The sequence below is a fragment of the Erinaceus europaeus genome, chromosome 7 (genome assembly GCF_950295315.1).
Source record: "Erinaceus europaeus chromosome 7, mEriEur2.1, whole genome shotgun sequence".
Classification (NCBI taxonomy): domain Eukaryota; kingdom Metazoa; phylum Chordata; class Mammalia; order Eulipotyphla; family Erinaceidae; genus Erinaceus; species Erinaceus europaeus.
This window is the reverse complement of record NC_080168.1, coordinates 115,729,967-115,747,552: the sequence shown is the minus strand read 5'-3', so window position 1 is coordinate 115,747,552 and position 17,586 is coordinate 115,729,967. Positions and strand designations below refer to the sequence as shown.

The window sequence follows — 17,586 nt, the reverse complement described above, 5'->3', positions numbered from 1 at the left end:
TTTCACGCTGTAGTGTGTGTGCTTAACCAGGTGCGCTACCGCCCAGCCCCTTCTTATTTTATTGTCATCAGGGTTAATGCTGTGGTTTATTGCCAGCATTACGTATCCACCACTCCTGGTGATTATTGTTTCTTGTTTCTTTTACTTGACAGGGCAGAGAGAAATTGAGAAGGGAAGGGGAGATAGAGGGAGAAAGACGCCTAAAGACCTGCTTCACCACTTGTGAAACATTCCCCCTGCAGGCTGGGAGTCGAGTTGGGTCCTTGTGCATGGTGAATGCGTTCAACCAGTCCAGCAGCCCAAGATTAAGAAAGAAGTGGCAGGGGTGGATATCATAGTGGTTATGCAAAGAGACTCTCATACCTAAGGCTCCAAGACCCCAGGTTCAATCCCCGGCACCACAAGCCAGAGCTGAGTAGTGCTCTGGTTGAATGAATGAAAGAAAGAAAGAAAGAAAGAAAGAAAGAAAGAAAGAAAGAAAGAAAGAAAGAAAGAAAGAAAGAAAGAAAGAAAGAAAGAAAGAAAGAAAGAAAGAAAGAAATTACCTTACTTCCCAGCCTACCATACCTCTGGAGCCTGAACTCACCTTGCTGTTGACACAGTAAGGGTGGTAGCACTGAGAGCACTGGGAACAGGCAAGGAGGTGGCCCTCTGCCCCCCGGCCAAAGCTGCCACATACCACACACATGTCCTGCGGAAACAGAGACCCGCATGTCTGAGTAGGTCACCTCAACCCACTCAGTCCCAGCAAGTGCCTGCAATGTCAGTCAAGAGTCCAGTCCCTGGTAGAAGGACACTGTAAGTCACCATGCAGTTCTGCTGCTTCCCAGCTTGTCTAGATCAACTACTCATCAACACTTGTACTGACAGAGACCACGAGCTTAGTCTGACATACAATCTATAACTTACAGACTATGATAAAGGTGAAGATCATGTCTGCCCTTTTTTCATGCTGTATTCTGAGCTCAGTGCCCAGATACACTCAGAAAAACGGGATGGACAGTCCAATGAATGAGTGTGATTCTGATTTGTTGCCTATCTGCTCTCCTGCTAGATACTCCCAGAGACAGGCACTAAGTTTCCCCCCATCTCCCACCCTCCTTGGATGGGCCCATGCCAGTCAGATATGGTACCTGCATTAGGACAAACTTGTCTGTATTAGAGAAGAGGACCACGGTATTTTGCATGGTGTCATCATCATCATCTTCCTCCTCCTTGCTGGGAGAGCTATCGATATCAGCAACCTTACAGGCAGAAAATTGTGGGAAAGTCAGGCAGTTTAATTTGCCTCAAATAGGGCTAGGGAGACAGCATAATGATTATGCAAATTTGCCCCAACTAAATTGTTTTTCTCTTTGGTGTTGTGAAAAGGAGATAGAAACAACGCCCTAGGTAAAAAATGAAGGCCAGGAGCCAGGTCTAACAGGCAGAAGAATAGCCCAGCTCCCAAACTCCAGAGAATGACAGCTATTTCAGAGAAGCTGGGGGCCAAGTGGACAAAGCAATTAAGCCGCCTTACATCTTCAAGGCTAGTGGGCAGAATGGTGAGCATGCAGGGACCTGGCAAGACTTAAAGGGCATTTAATCTTGAAGGGGTCAGCAGAAGCAATGTTTAGGGGACGGGGTCCTCTCCTTACTACCAGAGTCTCAACAGAAGATGCAGTTGATTTTAGCCGGGCCCGTCCTCTCCCGCGTCCTCCGTGTGCCCCTCCACGTGGTCTGCGTCTTCCTGGAAAACTACTGCTGCGACCCTGAGTGAGGGAACGGGGAGGTTTACAGGAGCAAGTGCTGGGGCACTACACGGGGTCTGCAAGTTTGGAGTGAAGGCAAAATGTAAATGGCAGCTTAGGGGGTGGGACAGTGGATGGGACCTTCAACTCTTGAACATGAGGTCCCAAGTTTGACTTCCAGTATCACATGTGCCAGGGTGATAGTCTGGTTCCCCTCCCCACAGCTCTCCTACTAAATAGGTGTTTTTAAAAGAAGAAAACCATGTTAAGTAAAATAGGTCAGAAACAGAAGGATGAATATGGAATTATCTTATTCACAGGCAGAAGCTGAAGAACAAGATCAGAAGAGAAAACACTAAGCAGAACCTGGACTGGAGTTGGTGTGCTGCACCAGAGTAAAAGACTCTGGGGTGAGTTGGGGGGAGAGTACAGGTCCTGGAAAAGGATGACAGAGGACCTTGTGGGGGTTGTATTGGTATGTGGAAAACTGAGAAATGTTATGCATGTACAAACTAGTGCATTTACTGTCAACTGTAAAACATTAATCCTCCAATAAAGAAATTAGAAAGAAGAGTAGACACTTGCAGACCTGCTTCATCGCTTGTGAAGCAACCCCCCTGCAGGTGGGAAACCTGGGCTTGAACCAGGATCCTTGCTCAGGTCCTTGCACTTCACTCAGAGCTCCACCACTGACCCCTCTGTGATCTCTCTTTTTCTGCCTCTCTCTAAAAATAAAACTGCAGATACAGAGTTCTAGTGGTAGGAATTGTGTGGACTTTTACCCCTCTTATCCTATGTTTTTTGTCAGTGTTTCTTTTTTATAAATAAATTTTTAATAAAAATTAACAGACTAATAATTTTAAAAAAAGACTCTGGGGTGAGTTGGGGGAAGAGTACAGGTCCTGAAGGATGACAGAGGACATAGTGGGGGTTGTACTGTTATGTGGAAAACTGAGAAATGCTATACATGTACAAACTACTGTATTTGCTGTTGACTGTAAAACACTAATCCCCGAATAAAGAAATTAAAAAGAAAAGTAGACACTTGCAGATTGTATTTACTGGTAACTGTAAAATATTAATCCCCCAGTAAAGGAAAAAAAATGTTAAAAATAAAAAGTTATTCGGGCTCCCTTTAAACCTGAAGATTTATCTGGCTAGACCTGTATCACAGGTGAAATTCTGTGTTAGACGAAGAAGAAGAAGAAAGGGGCCAGGTGGTGGCACACTGGGTCAAGCTCACATAGTACAAAGCCTAAGGACCTGCACAAGGATCTTGGTTCCAATTCCTCTCTGTCCTTTCCAATAAAAAATGAAAGAAATTAGGGAGTCAGGCGGTAGCGCAGCAGGTTAAGCGCACATGGCGCAAAGTGCAAAGACCAGCGTAAGGATCCCAGTTCAAGCCCCCCGGCTCCCCACCTGCAGAGGAGTCGCTTCACAAGCGGTGAAGCAGGTCTGTAGGCGTCTGTCTTTCTCTCCCCTTTCAATCTTTCCCTCCTCCCTCCATTTCTCTCTGTCTTATCCAACAAGAATAATAACTACAACAATAAAACAAGGGCAACAAAGGGAATAAGTAAATAAATAAATATTTTTTTAAAAATGAAAGAAATTTGGGGCCGGGCGGTAGCACAGCAGGTTAAGCGCACATGGTGCAAAGTGCAAGGACCAAGGACCGGCATAAGGATCCTGGTTTGAGCCCCCAGCTCCCTACCTGCACGGTGGTCACTTCACAAACAGTGAAGCAGGTCTGCAGGTGTCTATTTTTCTCTTCCCCTCTGTCTTCTTGTCCTCTCTCGATTTCTCTCTGTCCTATCCAACAATGACAATAATAACAATAATACTAACAACAACAACGATAAACAAGGACAACAAAAGGGGGGGGGGGGAATGGCCTCCGGAAGCAGTAGATTCATAGTGCAGGCACCAAGCCCCAGTGGCAAAAAAAAAAATAAAATAGATGATAGGTAGTCAAGTCCAGGAGTCCTGGTCAGGGTGAGGATAAAAAGCAGAGATCTCAGATAGCAACAGCCAGGTGGCTCTGACCCAAACCAACCCACCTCTCTTGAAAAGGGCCAATGTAGTCCAGCAAGGAAAAGCAGTGGTAGAGAGATGCATTTGTCTAGTCCCACCTCCACTACTGAGTAACCCTGGACCGGGCAAGTCGTTTCCGAACACTAGGTATAGCATCCTCCTGATACACAGGGAGGAGTGAAGGGTCTCTGAGCACCTAGGGTGAATGACTCTGATGGTGACAGACTTGGGTCACATCCGGTGGCTGGTCAGTCCCTCACCTGCTTGATGCGGGATCGAGCTGGGGAACTGCGCCGCCTCCCTTTGTCCCCTTCGGCTTTGCCTCCGCCAAGAGCTGCCCCGGCATCACACAATAGGGAGTCATCAGTCTCTGGCAGAGAGTCGGTACAGAGTCGCAGGGAGCCCTCATCTCGGGCTGGACTAACGTCTGTAGAGACCCCCAGCTCCATAGACAGGGAGCCACCCCCCTCGGGGTCTGGAGAACCAAGCAGGGGCTCTGAGCCAGGAAAACTGGCGCTGGCATCGCCCTGGCTCAGGTTGGAGATCTCGTTAACGATGTCAGACTTGATGAGCGTGGGCGGGGTGGGGGCCACTGGTGCGCGTGGCTCCTCCTGCTCTTCACAGGGTGAGCCCTGCCTCGCCTGCTTGCCTTCTGGGCCATAGACCTCCATAGGGGTCACTGGAGCCAGCTCCTCGGGGTCCAGGAGCACAGGGGAACCCTTAAGTTCACTGGCCAAGCTGCCAGGGACCTGTCCAGCCTCTTGCTGTGAACCAGGAGTGTCAGTCCCATCCAAAGGGGCTGTGTCTTCCCCCAGGCCAGAGAAGTCATCCAGAGCGGGGGCAGGGCTAGGTGCAGGGCATGAAAGGTTCCCCATGGGGGAGGGGAGAGGACTGGTGGGGCTGGGTTCCAAGGCTGGGCACTCAGGTTCTGGAACTTTCTCAATCTCCATCTCATACGGCTCAGCCTCTTCTGAGATTTCTGTTGCTTTCTTCATGGGGCTCAGTGGGGAGGGAAGAGCTAGTGGCAGAGTGGGGGGAGAGCCCTGGGAAGGATGGGAGGCAGGGGGAGGCAGGGGCTGCTGAAGAAATGGAGAACACTGAGGGGGAAGGGGCTCCATCAGGAGGGGGGAGGCAGGTCCCACTGGGGAACCCGGTGATGGGGGAAGGATCATTGGGGGTACAGGCTCAGGGTCAGTGCAGTTAGCTTCTGGTGGAGGGCTGATGGGTGTCTCCAGGATGGGGGCAGCCAATGGCGACTCAGGGTCACTATCCCCTTTGGCACCAAAGGGGTACTCTAACTCCCCCAAAGGAGACAGGGCTGGTGGGGCCACAGCTGTGATGATGGGTGAGAGCGGAGGAGGAAGAGGATCTAGAGGGAAAGAGAGAAAGAGCAGCTTTTAGATTTAAACACATCAGGAAGAGCTTGGGCGGTTGTAAGAGTTAAGATACCAGCATTCCCTTACCTGGAGGCATCAGCTGAGGTGACAAGGCTGGCTCCTCAGATGGGGACAATGGCAGTTCCTCTGGCAGAGGGGATAGAGGTGGTTCCCCAGGCTCAGACAGGGCCAGCTCTCTGAGCAAGGGGCCTAAGTGTGGCTCTCCAGGCGGGAGGAACATGGGCAAGTTCTCAGGTGCAGGACACAGGCCTGGCTCCTCAGGGGGCTCTTCAGGTTGAGGAGAAAGGTGTGGTTCCTCAGGCTGGGGAGACAGGCACGACTCCTCAGGCTGGGGGGCTACGCATGACTCCTTAGACTTGGGGGATGGTTGCAGCTCCTTAAGTTGTGGAGACAGACATGACTCCTCAGGTACATGGGACAGCTGGGGCTCCTCAGGCTGAGGGGACAGATGAGTCTCCTCAGGCTGAGGGGACAGGTGCAACTTCTCAGGCTGGGGAGTCAAATGTAGCTCCTTAGGTATAGGGGAGAGGCATGGCTTTTCAGGCTGAGGGGACAGACTTGGCTGCTTGGGTGCAGGGGACAGGGCGGGTTCCTCAGGTGCAGGGGACAGGGCAGGTTCCTCAGGTGCAGGGGACAGAGGAGGTTCCTCAGGTGCAGGGGACAGAAAAGGCTCCTCAGGTGCAGGAGACAGAGGAGGTTCCTCAGGTGCAGGGGACAGAGAAGGTTCCTCAGGTGTGGGGGACAGATGAGGTTCCTCAGGTGTAGGGGACAGCTGGGGCTCCTCAGGTGCAGGGGACAGATGAGGTTCCTCAGGTGCAGGGGACAGCTGGGGCTCCTCAGGTGCAGGGGACAGCTGGGGCTCCTCAGGTGTAGGGGACAGCTGGGGTTCCTCAGGTGCGGGGGACAGCTGGGGCTCCTCAGGTGCAGGGGACAGATGAGGTTCCTCAGGTGCAGGGGACCGACAAGGTTCCTTAGGTGCAGGGGACAGATGAGGTTCCTCAGGTGCAGGGAACAGACAAGGTTCCTCAGGTGCAGGGGACAGACGAGGTTCCTCAGGTGCAGGGGACAGATGAGGCTCCTCCGGTGCAGGGGACAGATGAGGCTCCTTGGGTACAGGGGACAGATGAGGCTCCTTGGGTACAGGAGACAGGTGTGGCTCCTCAAGCAGGGGACAGAGTGGAGGCTCCTCAGGCAGTGGTGACAGGGGTGACTCCTCCAGTGGTAGGGACATGAGTGCGTTGTCTGGTGCTGGGGAAGCAGGTGAGTCTTCCAGTGATGGGGATGTGAGTGAGTCCTCAGGTGGTGGGGACACGCGTGATGCCTCAGGTGGAGGAGATGTAGGAGACTCCTCAGGTGGTGGAGACAGAGGAGACTCCTCAGGCGGTGGGGACAGGCGTGACACCTCAGGTAGGGGGGATAAGCGTGATACCTCAGGTGGAGGGGACATAGGTGAGTCTTCAGGTGGTGGGGACATGGGTGAATCCTCAGGTGGTGGGGACAGACGAGATGCCTCAGGTGGTGGGGAGAGAGGAGACTCCTCAGGTGGTGGGGACAGAGGTGACTCTTCAAAGGGAGGGAATAGACGAGAAGCCTCAGGTGGTGGTGACATGGGTGACTCTTCAGGTGGTGGGGACATAGGTGACTCCTCAGGTGGTGGAGACAGGCGTGAGGCTTCAGGTGGTGGGGAAGTAGGTAATGCCTCAGGAGGTGGGGATAAGGGAGACTCTTCAAGTGGTGGGGATAGGGGTGATGCTTCAGGTGGTGGAGAAAGAGGTGTCTCGAGTGGGGGAGATGGAGGGGACTCCTCTGGAGGAGAGAAGGGTGACGCCTCCAGGGGGGAAAAAGGTGACGACTCGGGTGGGGGAGACAGAGGAGACTCCTCAGGAGGTGGAGAGAGGGGTGATTCCTCAGGCAGCGGGGAGAGACGAGAAGCCTCAGGCGGTGGGGATGTAGGTGATTCCTCAGGTGGTGGCGACAGGGGTGACTCCTCAGGTGGGGGCAGCAGTGGCATCTCCTCATCTATGGGGGCATCCAACTGGGGCTCAAGTTGGGCCCCTGCTCTCCCTGTAGACACAACACATGATGTTCTTACCCAGGCTCAGCTCCACTCCCAGCAAATCAGAAACTGTCCCTTGCCACAGGATAGGTGGGGATGACTTTCAGGGACCCTCAAAGACCCTACTCACCTAGTGGTTTGGCTTCACATTGCAGGGGCCCCGGTTCCTTGGGTTGCATAGAGGTCACGTGCCCACCCTTTGGCTGCCCTTGGCATGCAACGTACAGAGCATCGGGCTCATCAGTGGGGGTATCGCCAGGCTCTGGGGGTGAGAATCTGCAGAGGGCACAGGGGAGCAGGAACCGTGGCTCTCATTAGCTATCAACTAGAGAGCTCACAGGGGCGAGGCATGAATGCTGGCTCATACTGCCCATACCTTAGGGTGCTCCTTGCAAAATCCACTTGAATGTGGCCCCTGCCAACCTCAGTACTTCTGATCCCCCATCCCAATCTCTTCCACCCCAGGCCACTCACCTGTGGCAAACTGGGGGAGGTTGCTCAGCAATAGAGCTGATGGGCTGGCTTCCCTGGGCTTTGTGACAACGATGACAGAGCGAGTAGTTTTCAAACCACTCTGAGTCAGGATTCAGCTCTGCTGAGCCCACCCCACAGGCTCGGCATACCCGGCATGCCTAGGAAAGGGAGCAGGCAGAACAGGAACTGGTCATACAGCAGAGAGAGGAAGGGAGCAAGGCACTTGACACAGCAGAGGAACTCCAGATGGAACTGAGGCAGAATCATAGGCGGACAAAGAAGTTACCTTGCACTTCCACGAATGAGCAGGAAGTTCCTCCATAGGTGGTTGCAGGCAGAAGGTGTGGTATCCTTTGTCACATGTCTCACAGACCAACATCTTAGAGTCATTCCCAGGCTTCCTGTAAGGGCACAGGGCACATAACAGAGTCCTCCCTGTCCTCACTTTCTTTTCTTTTTTTTAAGACTTATTTATTTATTATTGGATAGAGACAGAGAGAAATGGAGAGGGGGAGGGGGGATAGAAAGGGCGAGAGACAGAGAGACACCTACAGCCCTGCATCACCACTTGTGAAGCTTTCCCCCTGCAGGTGGGGACCGGGGACTTGAACCCTGGGTCCTTGTGCACTGTGATGTGAGCTCTTAACCAGGTGCGCCACGGCCTGGTCCCCCTCACTTTCATTCCTCACCCGTGCTTTGCTTAAGGCCTCCTTCCTGAAGTCAGGAAATGGTGCCTGGTAGCGTAAAAGATTTGCCAGAATGAGGTCCCAGAGGCCAGACGGCGGCTCCCCCGGCGGAATGTACACATCACCATGCACAAAGACCTAGGTTCAGGCCCCAGGCCCCCAGCTTGCAGAGGAGAAGATTCATAAGTGGTGAAGCAGTGTTGCAGGGCTTTCTTCCTTCCTGTTTCTCCATCCCCTCTAAATTTCTCTCTCTTAAATAAATATTTAAAAAGAAAGAAAAAGGGAAGAACAGGTTCCCATATGCCAGAGTAGTGCTCTGGTTCTTTCTCTGTCCATAAAGGAATCCTTTTTTTGCCTCCAGGGTTATCGCTGGGGCTTGGTGCCTGCACAAGTCTACTACTCCTGGTGGACAGAGAGAAATTGAGAGAGGAGGGGAGAGAAAGACAGACACCTACAGATCTGCTCCACTGCTTATGAAGTGACCCCGACGCCCCACCCCCCACGGGCAGGGAGTCAGGGTCAAGCCAGGATTCTTGCACGGGTTCCTGCACTTCATAAGAAGTCTTTCTTTTCTTTAATATTTTATTTATTTATTTATTTATGAGAGGGACAGGAGAAGAGAAAAAGAACCAGACATCACTCTGGTACATGTGCCACGGGGGATCAAACTCAGGACCTCATGCTTGAGAGTCCAATGCTTTGTCCACTGCACCACCTCCCAGATCACCATAAAGAAGTCTTTAAAATAAATATATAAGAGGCCAGGTGGTGATGCACCTGGCTGAGTGGAAACATTACAGTTCACAAGAATCCAAGTTTGTGGTCCCGGAGGTAGTGCAGTGGATAAAGCATTGGACTCTCAAGTATAAGGTCCTAAGTTCAATCCCTGGCAGCACATGTACCAGAGCAATGTCTGGTTCTTTCTCTCTCTCCTCCTATCATTCTTCATGAATAAGTAAATAAATAAATAATCTTAAAAAAACAAAAACAAGAACTCAAGTTTAAGCTCCTGGTCCCCACCTGTAGGAAGGAATTTTCACAGGTGGTGAAGCAGTGCTGCAGGTCTCTCTCTCTCTCTCCCTATATCCCCTTCCCCTCTCAATGTCTGTTCTGTTTCTATGCAAAATAAATAAGTAAAACATATTTTTTTAATTTTTTATATTTATTTTATTTATTCCCTTTTGTTGCCCTTGTTTTATTGTTGTTGTTGTTGTTGTTGTTGGATAGGACAGAGAGAAATGGAGAGAGGGAGGGGAAGACAGAGAGGAGGAGAGAAAGATAGACACCTGCAGACCTGCTTCACCGCCTGTGAAGCGACTCCCCTGCAGGTGGGGAGCCGGGGTTCGAACCGGGATCCTTATGCTGGTCCTTGTGCTTTGCGCCACCTGCGCTTAGTCTGCTGCACTACAGCCCGACTCCCGTAAAACATATTTTTAAAATTAAAGCAAATAAGTGGCTCAGGAAGGGGTGCAGTGGATTGGGTATGGGCCTCCTAAATCTAGGGTCCAGAGTTCAGTCCCCAGCATCACTATGCCAGTGATCCTGATTCTTTCTCATAAATAAATAAATCTTTATAAAAAATAAGTAAGTAGACTGGAAAGTGGTGCAGTGGACAGTATTTAACTTTTTTTTTTTTTTAATGAAAGAGAGGCCAGCACACTGCTCAACTCTGGCTTATGATGGTGCTGAGGATTTAACCTGGGGGACCTCTGAGCCTCAGGCATGAAAGTCTTTTGCGTCACCATTATACTGCTTCCCCAGTCCAAAAGCATGGTACTCTAAGCTTGAGGTCCCCCGTTTATGCCCTAGCATTCCTCCTGTCAGAGCGATACTCTGGTTCTCTCTCTCTCTCTCTCTCCCTTCCTCTTTTTCTTATAAACAAGCAGATAAAAGATTGAAAATCTTACCTGCAGGCTTGGCACACTTTGCATTCAGGGCACTGCCAGCCAGCACGCTTGCGGGCAGTCAGAGCAGTGTCCAGGCAAGCTCCATGATAGTGATGCCCGCAGCTGGTACAGAAGAACAGGTCACACAGTTCCCCTGGGCCCTCACACACTGCACAGCGAGCTTCCTCTGCAAGGGGGGAGGATCAGAGAACACAGGTTGGCTATGGGTTCCTGGTGAAGACTCAGCATAGTATTGTCTATGTAACGGGCATTCTATGGGTACTGAATGGAGGAATAATAAACAGACATCGCATGTATGCCTGATACATGCCAAGCAATGTTCTAAGCACTGCAGATACTATGGTCAACAGGACAGACAGAGCCCCTGTACTTGCAAAGTACACACTTTAGTGGAGCAGACTGGCAGTATCGAATTACCAAGTTTGATGAGTGTTCAAAGTACCAAACCCAACAACACACACTTGGGTATCTTTGCTTTGCCCAAAGGGCAGGACTCCTCACCCAGATGTGCAGCCCCCTCGCTGTGCTCCGGGCATAGCAGCTGCAGTGTTTTCATGGATAAGAAGGAACCGCTGGCAGTTGCACAGGGAAAGTGGTAAAGCCGTGGACATCCGGGGGAGCGGCAAGGGATGGAGGCGCCGAGCCTGGTGCAGTGGGAGCAGCGCTGCCAAGTGGAGACAAAGCTTCAGTCCCAGCCGGCTTTCTTTCAGAGCAACAGGTCAGGCACGCGCTCTGCCCCAGTGAGCCCACTGCCCTTCTCATTCTACCCATACTCTCAAATGGCCCCGGGCCCAGCCCTACCTGTGAGATCCCTGAGAAGATGGCCTTGTCCACACCACATAGTTCTGGGCCCTGGTGCCCCCATACACCTGCCGACCACGCAGCACACCAATGGTGAGCCCAGCAGAACCCTGGAGAGATGGGAAGAGACAAACAGGAAGAAAAGAGTCAACATAACAGATGACTGTTGCCCCAAACCACTCCCAACCCCCTTTCCGGGCCAAGTTAGTTAGTTACTCTGTTTCTCCTTACTTACCTCCAGGTTCTCCTAGATGGGCCGGTGTCAGGCCCTCGGGGAAACCAATCTGCGACAGGTCCTCACCGGGCAGCGGTGCCTCTCTGGGCGCTGCGTTTCCTCCAGGGGACCCCACTGGACACCGGGGCCAGTCAAATGGCAACTCAAAGCGCCGTAGCTCCCGCTGTCCATGGAGACTGGGCTCCCCGCAGTTACAGAGAGCACAGCGCCTCGCCAGACCCCCACTGTGGACACACAAGCATCAGCACCTCGCCAGGCTCCTGCCCATAGGTACCCTGCCCCTCAAAACCCAAGGAGTTGGCTGTCTCTGCTTCCCAAGTTTCCATTTTTCTTAAATTCTCCTCCTCAAAAGTCCCAGCCTCTCAAACCAAATGCTTATGTGGCCTCAAAGCCGATGTTCCCCAAACCAGTTACCTGCAGGCCTGGGGGGAATCCTGAAGTCTGAAACCCCCTGAACCGGGCACAGAAACCTCCCCCACATGCGGGTTGGGAAGGTCTGGCTCAGTGGTGCCTGACTCCTCGGAGGCTGTAGGTCCATCAGCTAAATCAACAAACAGAGAAGCACACGTCAGTCACCCTCTACTTAACTCTAGTCCACATTCAGACCCAGCAGATTATCCTAAACCCTTAGTGGGTTACAGTGATGGCATTTCAGTCTCTGTCCCAAAGAACAAAGTCCTTTAATTACAGTTCTATTAGATGAACTTTGGTTCTGTCCTCATTCCAGGACCAGAAATTTAAGGTTGCTTTGGAAGAGAAGACACCAGAATTGGCTGTACTCACCCGCTGGTTCTGAATCTTTATCCTCACCAGGCGGCTTCTGGCTGTCCATCCCTCTCTCCGACTGGGCTCGGCCCTCTCGGGGAGACCTGTGAATGCCAAGAGAGACATCTACCTGTATAATACGTCTCCCCACTAAGCACTTTTCTCATCACCCCAGGGAGAAGGCAGCTAATGGTGTCCAGAGCCAACAGAAATCAGAGCAAACTTTTACACTAATGACAAAAAGAGCTGTTTTTCCCTAACCTCTGTCTCACTGTCTACTTCCTTTCCAGATGAGACTCTGCCCTCTTTATAGACCCAGCCTCTTCTCCACTTCCAGCTTCCTGTGTAAGAGTTCCCAGGACAATAGCATCCAAACAGAAGCACATGCAACCTACATCGAGATGGCCCTCTGCCTCATCTCAGAGTTCTTGGTTCTGGTGGGCCCTATCCCTTGACCTTTATCCTCATGTCCCAAGCCAGCCACCATCCTAGGGCTCTGTTGCTGCCAACCCAAGAGCAGTCATAACCCAGGAAGCCCGAGTCCAGCCAAAATCCCTCCCCCAAAGACAGTCTGCGGTCTTGCAAGATGTAGAACACGACTAGAGCAAAAGCCCAGATACGAATGGACTTCTCCCACTTCCACTAGTTTCAACTAGGACATATCAATCACAGCCAGAGAAGCTCCCTCACTCCCACCCACTGCTCACCCTCATCCAGCTCATGCCCACACCCCTACCCCAAGCTGCAACTGAAATCAGGATCTCATGAAGCTCAGAGGCCTCAGGTTGTTGCTCTTAGCAACGCCAACTGCCCTTCCTCTTCATATATCCCTAGTAGTTAACAGAAGTGGGCCTCAAGAGTTACTGAGCATGTGTAGTCAGGGCTGAGGCTAGGCATGCTGGGAGTTGTAGTCTCAGGAAGCACACTGCCACTTGGAGGAGTTCTAAACAGGGCAGGACACAGGAGAGCAGAGCAGCTTCCTTCCTCTTCCGTCAAACTGGGTTTCCACATATTCTGTGGGGGTAGGGGGTAACAGTCCTCTATTCTAAGATCTACCTGCCCATACAAGAGCCAAACGAAACAAACTAGAGTTACTCTTGAGAAGGTGACCCACACCTTTGGCAGTCCTTTCCTAAACCTCAGCAGGAACTACACAGTTTAAAGACGAGCAATGTAAAGAAGAAGTATAATGGAGGTGAAGAAGAGGGAAGAGATTCTTTGGAAGGAGAAAGGAAATGGGGTCTAAAGCTCTCAGTGAGAAGAGACTTAAACAGGGAAAAGGCAGTGTCGCTAGAGAACGAGGGGGGACCCTGAGACAGAACCCTAAATAAAACGCCTGTGAAATGTATGTCTCACCTTGTCCATTCCCTTCTTTAGCCAGAGGGACCACACCAGCATTAGGAAGGCCAAGGCCCCTCTTCCCAAACCAAATATCCCAGGTCAGCCATATGGGGCTGAGTGATGCTAGCAGAAGGTACAGGGACCCTCACCGCTGCCCAGGGTCAGTGAACCAACTGCTTAAGAACCACAGTGTCACTCCTTCCCACTTCTCAGTGCAAGTGGAGCCAGCTTACACTCCATTTCCACAGACCTGTCATATGACTCCTGTGACATACCACAGGAAGGGAAATTATTTTACCACCCCGCGCGCACACACACACACACACAATCAAAATCTACTAGGTTGGAAGAGTAAAATCGCCTAACACCTGCTACCTCCATTCCCTGATCATCTTTTCCCCAAACCTGCCACACAACCACCCCTGAAGGAAGGGAGGTTGATCGGCTGCTGGCAGAGAAAAGCTATTCTAGGGCTCCCAGGGGCTGTTAGAAGCCACCCATGGTAAGAAGGAGCTGGGAGGGAGGGCACCAGCCAGGTCCCTCTTTCTATTCAGTCATTCCAGAACTGACCACACCCAGAAGGCTTCAAAGTTACCTAAATGTATCCACCTTATTGTAGCTTACCACTACAGGCCCCCAAAGATTCTTCACCTGCTCTGCTCTCAAAGTTGAGGCTAAAAGAGTCGCACAGCAAGAAATAAAAAGGAGCAGTGATAATACAGCCAGTGGGAGGAGGGCTGCCTCACACAAGGCCAGAGGGACAAATTCCTCTGCCTCCCCCAAGCGCAGCCCTCTCATGCTGTTGAGGCTGGTGCTGCTCTGTGAGGTTCAAGCCCACCTTCTTCCAGCCTAAGGAGACGTACTGGCAAGAACCTCCAAAGCTGAATCTCATTCATGGTGAGGCAAGAGATGAGAGATTAGGGAGCAAGGAGAAGAGTGTCCTCCAAGCTTTACCAAAAAGAATCTAAGTGTACCCCCAAGAAGTGTGAGCCCTGCATTTCTACCTGTGCGCTCTAGACCTATACCTTAAATGCTGAGGCCGAGACCTAAAGAGCTGAAGACCACAGATTCCCTCCATTCTATCATTCAGTCAAAAAGTGCGCACGCGCACACACAGCCCAAGGTTTTGGTTCTGTTCTTTTTTTTTTTTTCCTCCCAAGTCTGAATGGACTAACAGTACCTAGTCAGGCTTTCCCTGGGGAGCTTGAGAACCCAACAAAGTATAGATCTAAGGTTGTAGAACTATGCTGGCTCTACTTAGTACTTGGTCTAGGAGGACCAAAACAGCAAGGAAGAGGGAGGGAGGGCCTCATCTCAACCCACTTTCCACACTGCCTCTTTCCCAGACCAACCGCTTTCATTAAAATTGCCCAGCCAAAAGGGAAATGGAGGCTTGGAGAGGTGAAAGGCTGAAGCAGGCCCTTGAGTGAACAGCACTTCTGTCGGACTCAGGACTTCCTGGTTCCCAGCCTGAGACTCAAGCCACACCTCTCTCCACCCCCATTTTGGGTTGGCCCTACAGGAAGAATTCAAATGGCAACACTGGTCCTGTGGACCCTTCAGACTGTCCCTGGGTCATCCTGTGGTCAGCCACAGCTAATAAGAAGAGGTCCCTCCTGTGGAAGTTCACTAGAGACGGACAATAGGGAGAGGCAGGGGCAGGAGTATGGATGACAGCTAGTCGTCCACCAACCACTGTGCCACCTCTCACCTAAGGGTTACATCTAGAAATCTCTCAAAGGCAAAAATTCCGATGTCTTCATTTGCAAGACCAGGCTCAAAAAGATCTTGCCCCTGTATGTTAGAGGGGGCGGACGGAAGGAACAAAACACACCACCTGAGTTCCTGCAGGGGAGCAAGACAGCTGGGGGAGGATGCTGTCCCAGTCCAGGGCCCAGAGGTAGGGGGCTCATGCTGCACCCCACATTGCACTCACATACACACCCCTTTTCCCCAACACCCCACTATCCCCACCAGGGCTGGAAACACTGGCTTCAGCAGACCCAGAGAGGTACTAGTCATCCTGTTCTAGAGTTGGGACAGGAGCAGAGGGACAGCTAACATCCCAGATCAAAAAGGGAGTGTGGTTGAAAACGTTGGTGCGGCAATGGAAGGGAGTCTACAGGACTGGCCAGGGGCTTGTGGACAACCAGCTCTCCACACAAGGCCGGAGGACAAAGCAGGAGACAAAAACCTTTTTTTTTTCCTTTTCTTTTCTTTTCTTTTCTTTTCTTTTTTTTTTTTTTTTTTTTTGCAGCCCACATTTGCAGGGAACAAATCTCAACAGCCTCCTCTATAATCCCCTGGAGATTATGCCCATCCCAAGAGGAGGGGCGGCAAAGCAGGCTAAGACAGCACTAGGCCTCGCTGGGGTCACTTTGCCAGGCAGGAGCTGTTTAAAGTTAACAGCAAGGCCAGGGCTGCCCCCAGCCCCGCCTACTTCTTGCCTCAGTCACCCCTTCATCCCACTGGGCAGTTTCCACACACTCTGCCCCTCTTTGCAAGTGAAATAAGGCCTGATGAAGGAGCTCAGGTACCATGAGCTTCCCGGAGGCTGCGTTGCACGCGGGAGGGGGAGAAAACAACCTTAAAGTCCACCCTGGCAGTAAGTCCGACCTGGCAGGGGCACCTGACTCCCTCCCCCCAGTTGTTCCGCTCACAAGGCCCACAAGGAGCCCTGCGGGAGAAGCAGCCGCCTGGGATTGGTGCTGGCATCGGGGCCTGGGTCCTAGTTTAGCGGAGCTGCCCCCAACACAAAAATAAACAGGCAGAGAGGCGATCTGGCCGGGCTCCCAAACTCCCGTGGTTCCCTCGAGCCCCCAGTCTTTAAAGCGGCACACCCCAGAGCAGCAGGCCCCGGTCCTGTGCTGGCGACGGGCTCGGCTTCCTCGGCATGCCCTGCCTGCCAGCGGAGCCCTCCCCGGCCCTGGCACCCCTTTCTTTCTCCCACCTAAAGGCCGGCTCCGGCCAAGAGAGTCCATCTGGCCGTGCCCCCGGTGCAGCCCTTTCTGGGCCCGGGCCGGGCTCCGCGCACTCACCTCTTCACAGGGCGATCCAGAAATCCTCATCCGAGAACATGGCCAGAGCCCGGGCCGCTCCCCGACCTCCAAGCGCCAGAGCGATCACGGCCGCCCCCCGCACGGGGGGGCTGAGAGGGGCCAAGAACGGTAAATCCAGGTCGGAGTGGACACCCTCCTCCCTCCCCCCTCCAAGAAAAAAAAAAAAAAAAAAAGCAAAAACAAAAATGAGAAGAAGGGTTCTCTGCCTCGGGTCCAGCAGTTTAGGTTTCCACGGACAGCCCCAGGGCGGCGAGTCCCGGGCGGACACAAAGAGAGCACCGGTGGCTTTGATCTTGGGCGAGCAGGCTCCGCATCCGCGTCGCCGGGCGGCCTCGGAGTCCTAGGGCCGGGCCAGCGCCCTGGCCGGCCGCGCGGGGCCGGGGCCGGGGCCGGGGCCGGGGCCGGGGCCGGGGCTCGGGCTCGGCCGGAACGTCGAGGCTCTCCAGATGGAACGTCGAGGCGCCTCCCCGGCAGCCCGGAAGGAACGCGGCGCCGCGCCGGGCCCGGATGGAACGGGAGGCGCGAGCCGGAGCGCCGAGCCCCTCTCAGCGCCCGGCCGGCGCGCAGGGCCGCGCGAGCTTCGGCGACGCCGGCGGGGCGGCGGGGCCGCGGCTGACACACACACCCAGCGCCGGGCTCCTCGACCCCAAGCGCTCGCCCTCGGCGGCCGCGAGCCCCCCACCTTCTGCTCCCCCCCGGGGAAGGGAGGAGGGTAGGTGGGCGAGGAAGAGGAAGGGGCGGGCGGTGCGAGCCCTCTGCCCGCTCCCCTCCGGCCGCTCCAGGCCCGGCGCTTGCCTCCCTTCCCCTCTGGCCGCGGGAGCTGCCCCGCCCCCGGCCTGGCCGGCTCCGGTCCGCGGCACCCCCTCGACCCCCGGCTGGTAGTGATCGCGGGGGGCGCCTAGAGGTGCATGGCCCAGCCCCGGCTCCCGGCGCCGGGGGGTCAGGAAACTGAGCGGAAAGTGGGGAACGAGGCAGCCATTTGCAACCGGAGAGGAAAGTAGTGCAGCGCGGCGCCGCTCCGCCTCCCCCCCCTCCGCCTCCTGCTCGGCCGGTAGGGTGGTTCCTGCGAAGGGGGCTACTTCCTGGCCCGAGTGCTCGGCCGCG

At 53.3% G+C, this 17,586-nt stretch overlaps 1 protein-coding gene across 17 annotated transcripts in view; it reads right to left on the bottom strand.

The window, feature by feature from the left end:
* Positions 1–16,601, bottom strand: part of KMT2D (lysine methyltransferase 2D) — a 48,654-nt gene extending 32,053 nt beyond the window's left edge. For 14 of the 17 annotated variants that reach the window (XM_060195421.1, XM_060195428.1, XM_060195431.1 and 11 more), the window contains exons 1-15: positions 16,462–16,601; positions 12,101–12,186; positions 11,732–11,858; positions 11,318–11,541; positions 11,083–11,192; positions 10,783–10,945; positions 10,282–10,447; positions 7,975–8,089; positions 7,689–7,846; positions 7,345–7,490; positions 5,225–7,222; positions 4,022–5,130; positions 1,638–1,751; positions 1,134–1,244; positions 587–691 (exon numbers count right to left, since the gene is read on the bottom strand). In XM_060195421.1, the coding sequence (XP_060051404.1) occupies positions 587–691; positions 1,134–1,244; positions 1,638–1,751; positions 4,022–5,130; positions 5,225–7,222; positions 7,345–7,490; positions 7,689–7,846; positions 7,975–8,089; positions 10,282–10,447; positions 10,783–10,945; positions 11,083–11,192; positions 11,318–11,541; positions 11,732–11,858; positions 12,101–12,149 (4,695 nt within the window). In that variant the 5' untranslated portion in view covers positions 12,150–12,186; positions 16,462–16,601. The remainder of the gene's footprint in view (positions 1–586; positions 692–1,133; positions 1,245–1,637; positions 1,752–4,021; positions 5,131–5,224; positions 7,223–7,344; positions 7,491–7,688; positions 7,847–7,974; positions 8,090–10,281; positions 10,448–10,782; positions 10,946–11,082; positions 11,193–11,317; positions 11,542–11,731; positions 11,859–12,100; positions 12,187–16,461) is intronic. The other 3 variants (XM_060195422.1, XM_060195430.1, XM_060195436.1) reach the window with 1 other exon arrangement.
* Positions 16,602–17,586: the final 985 nt, after the last annotated feature.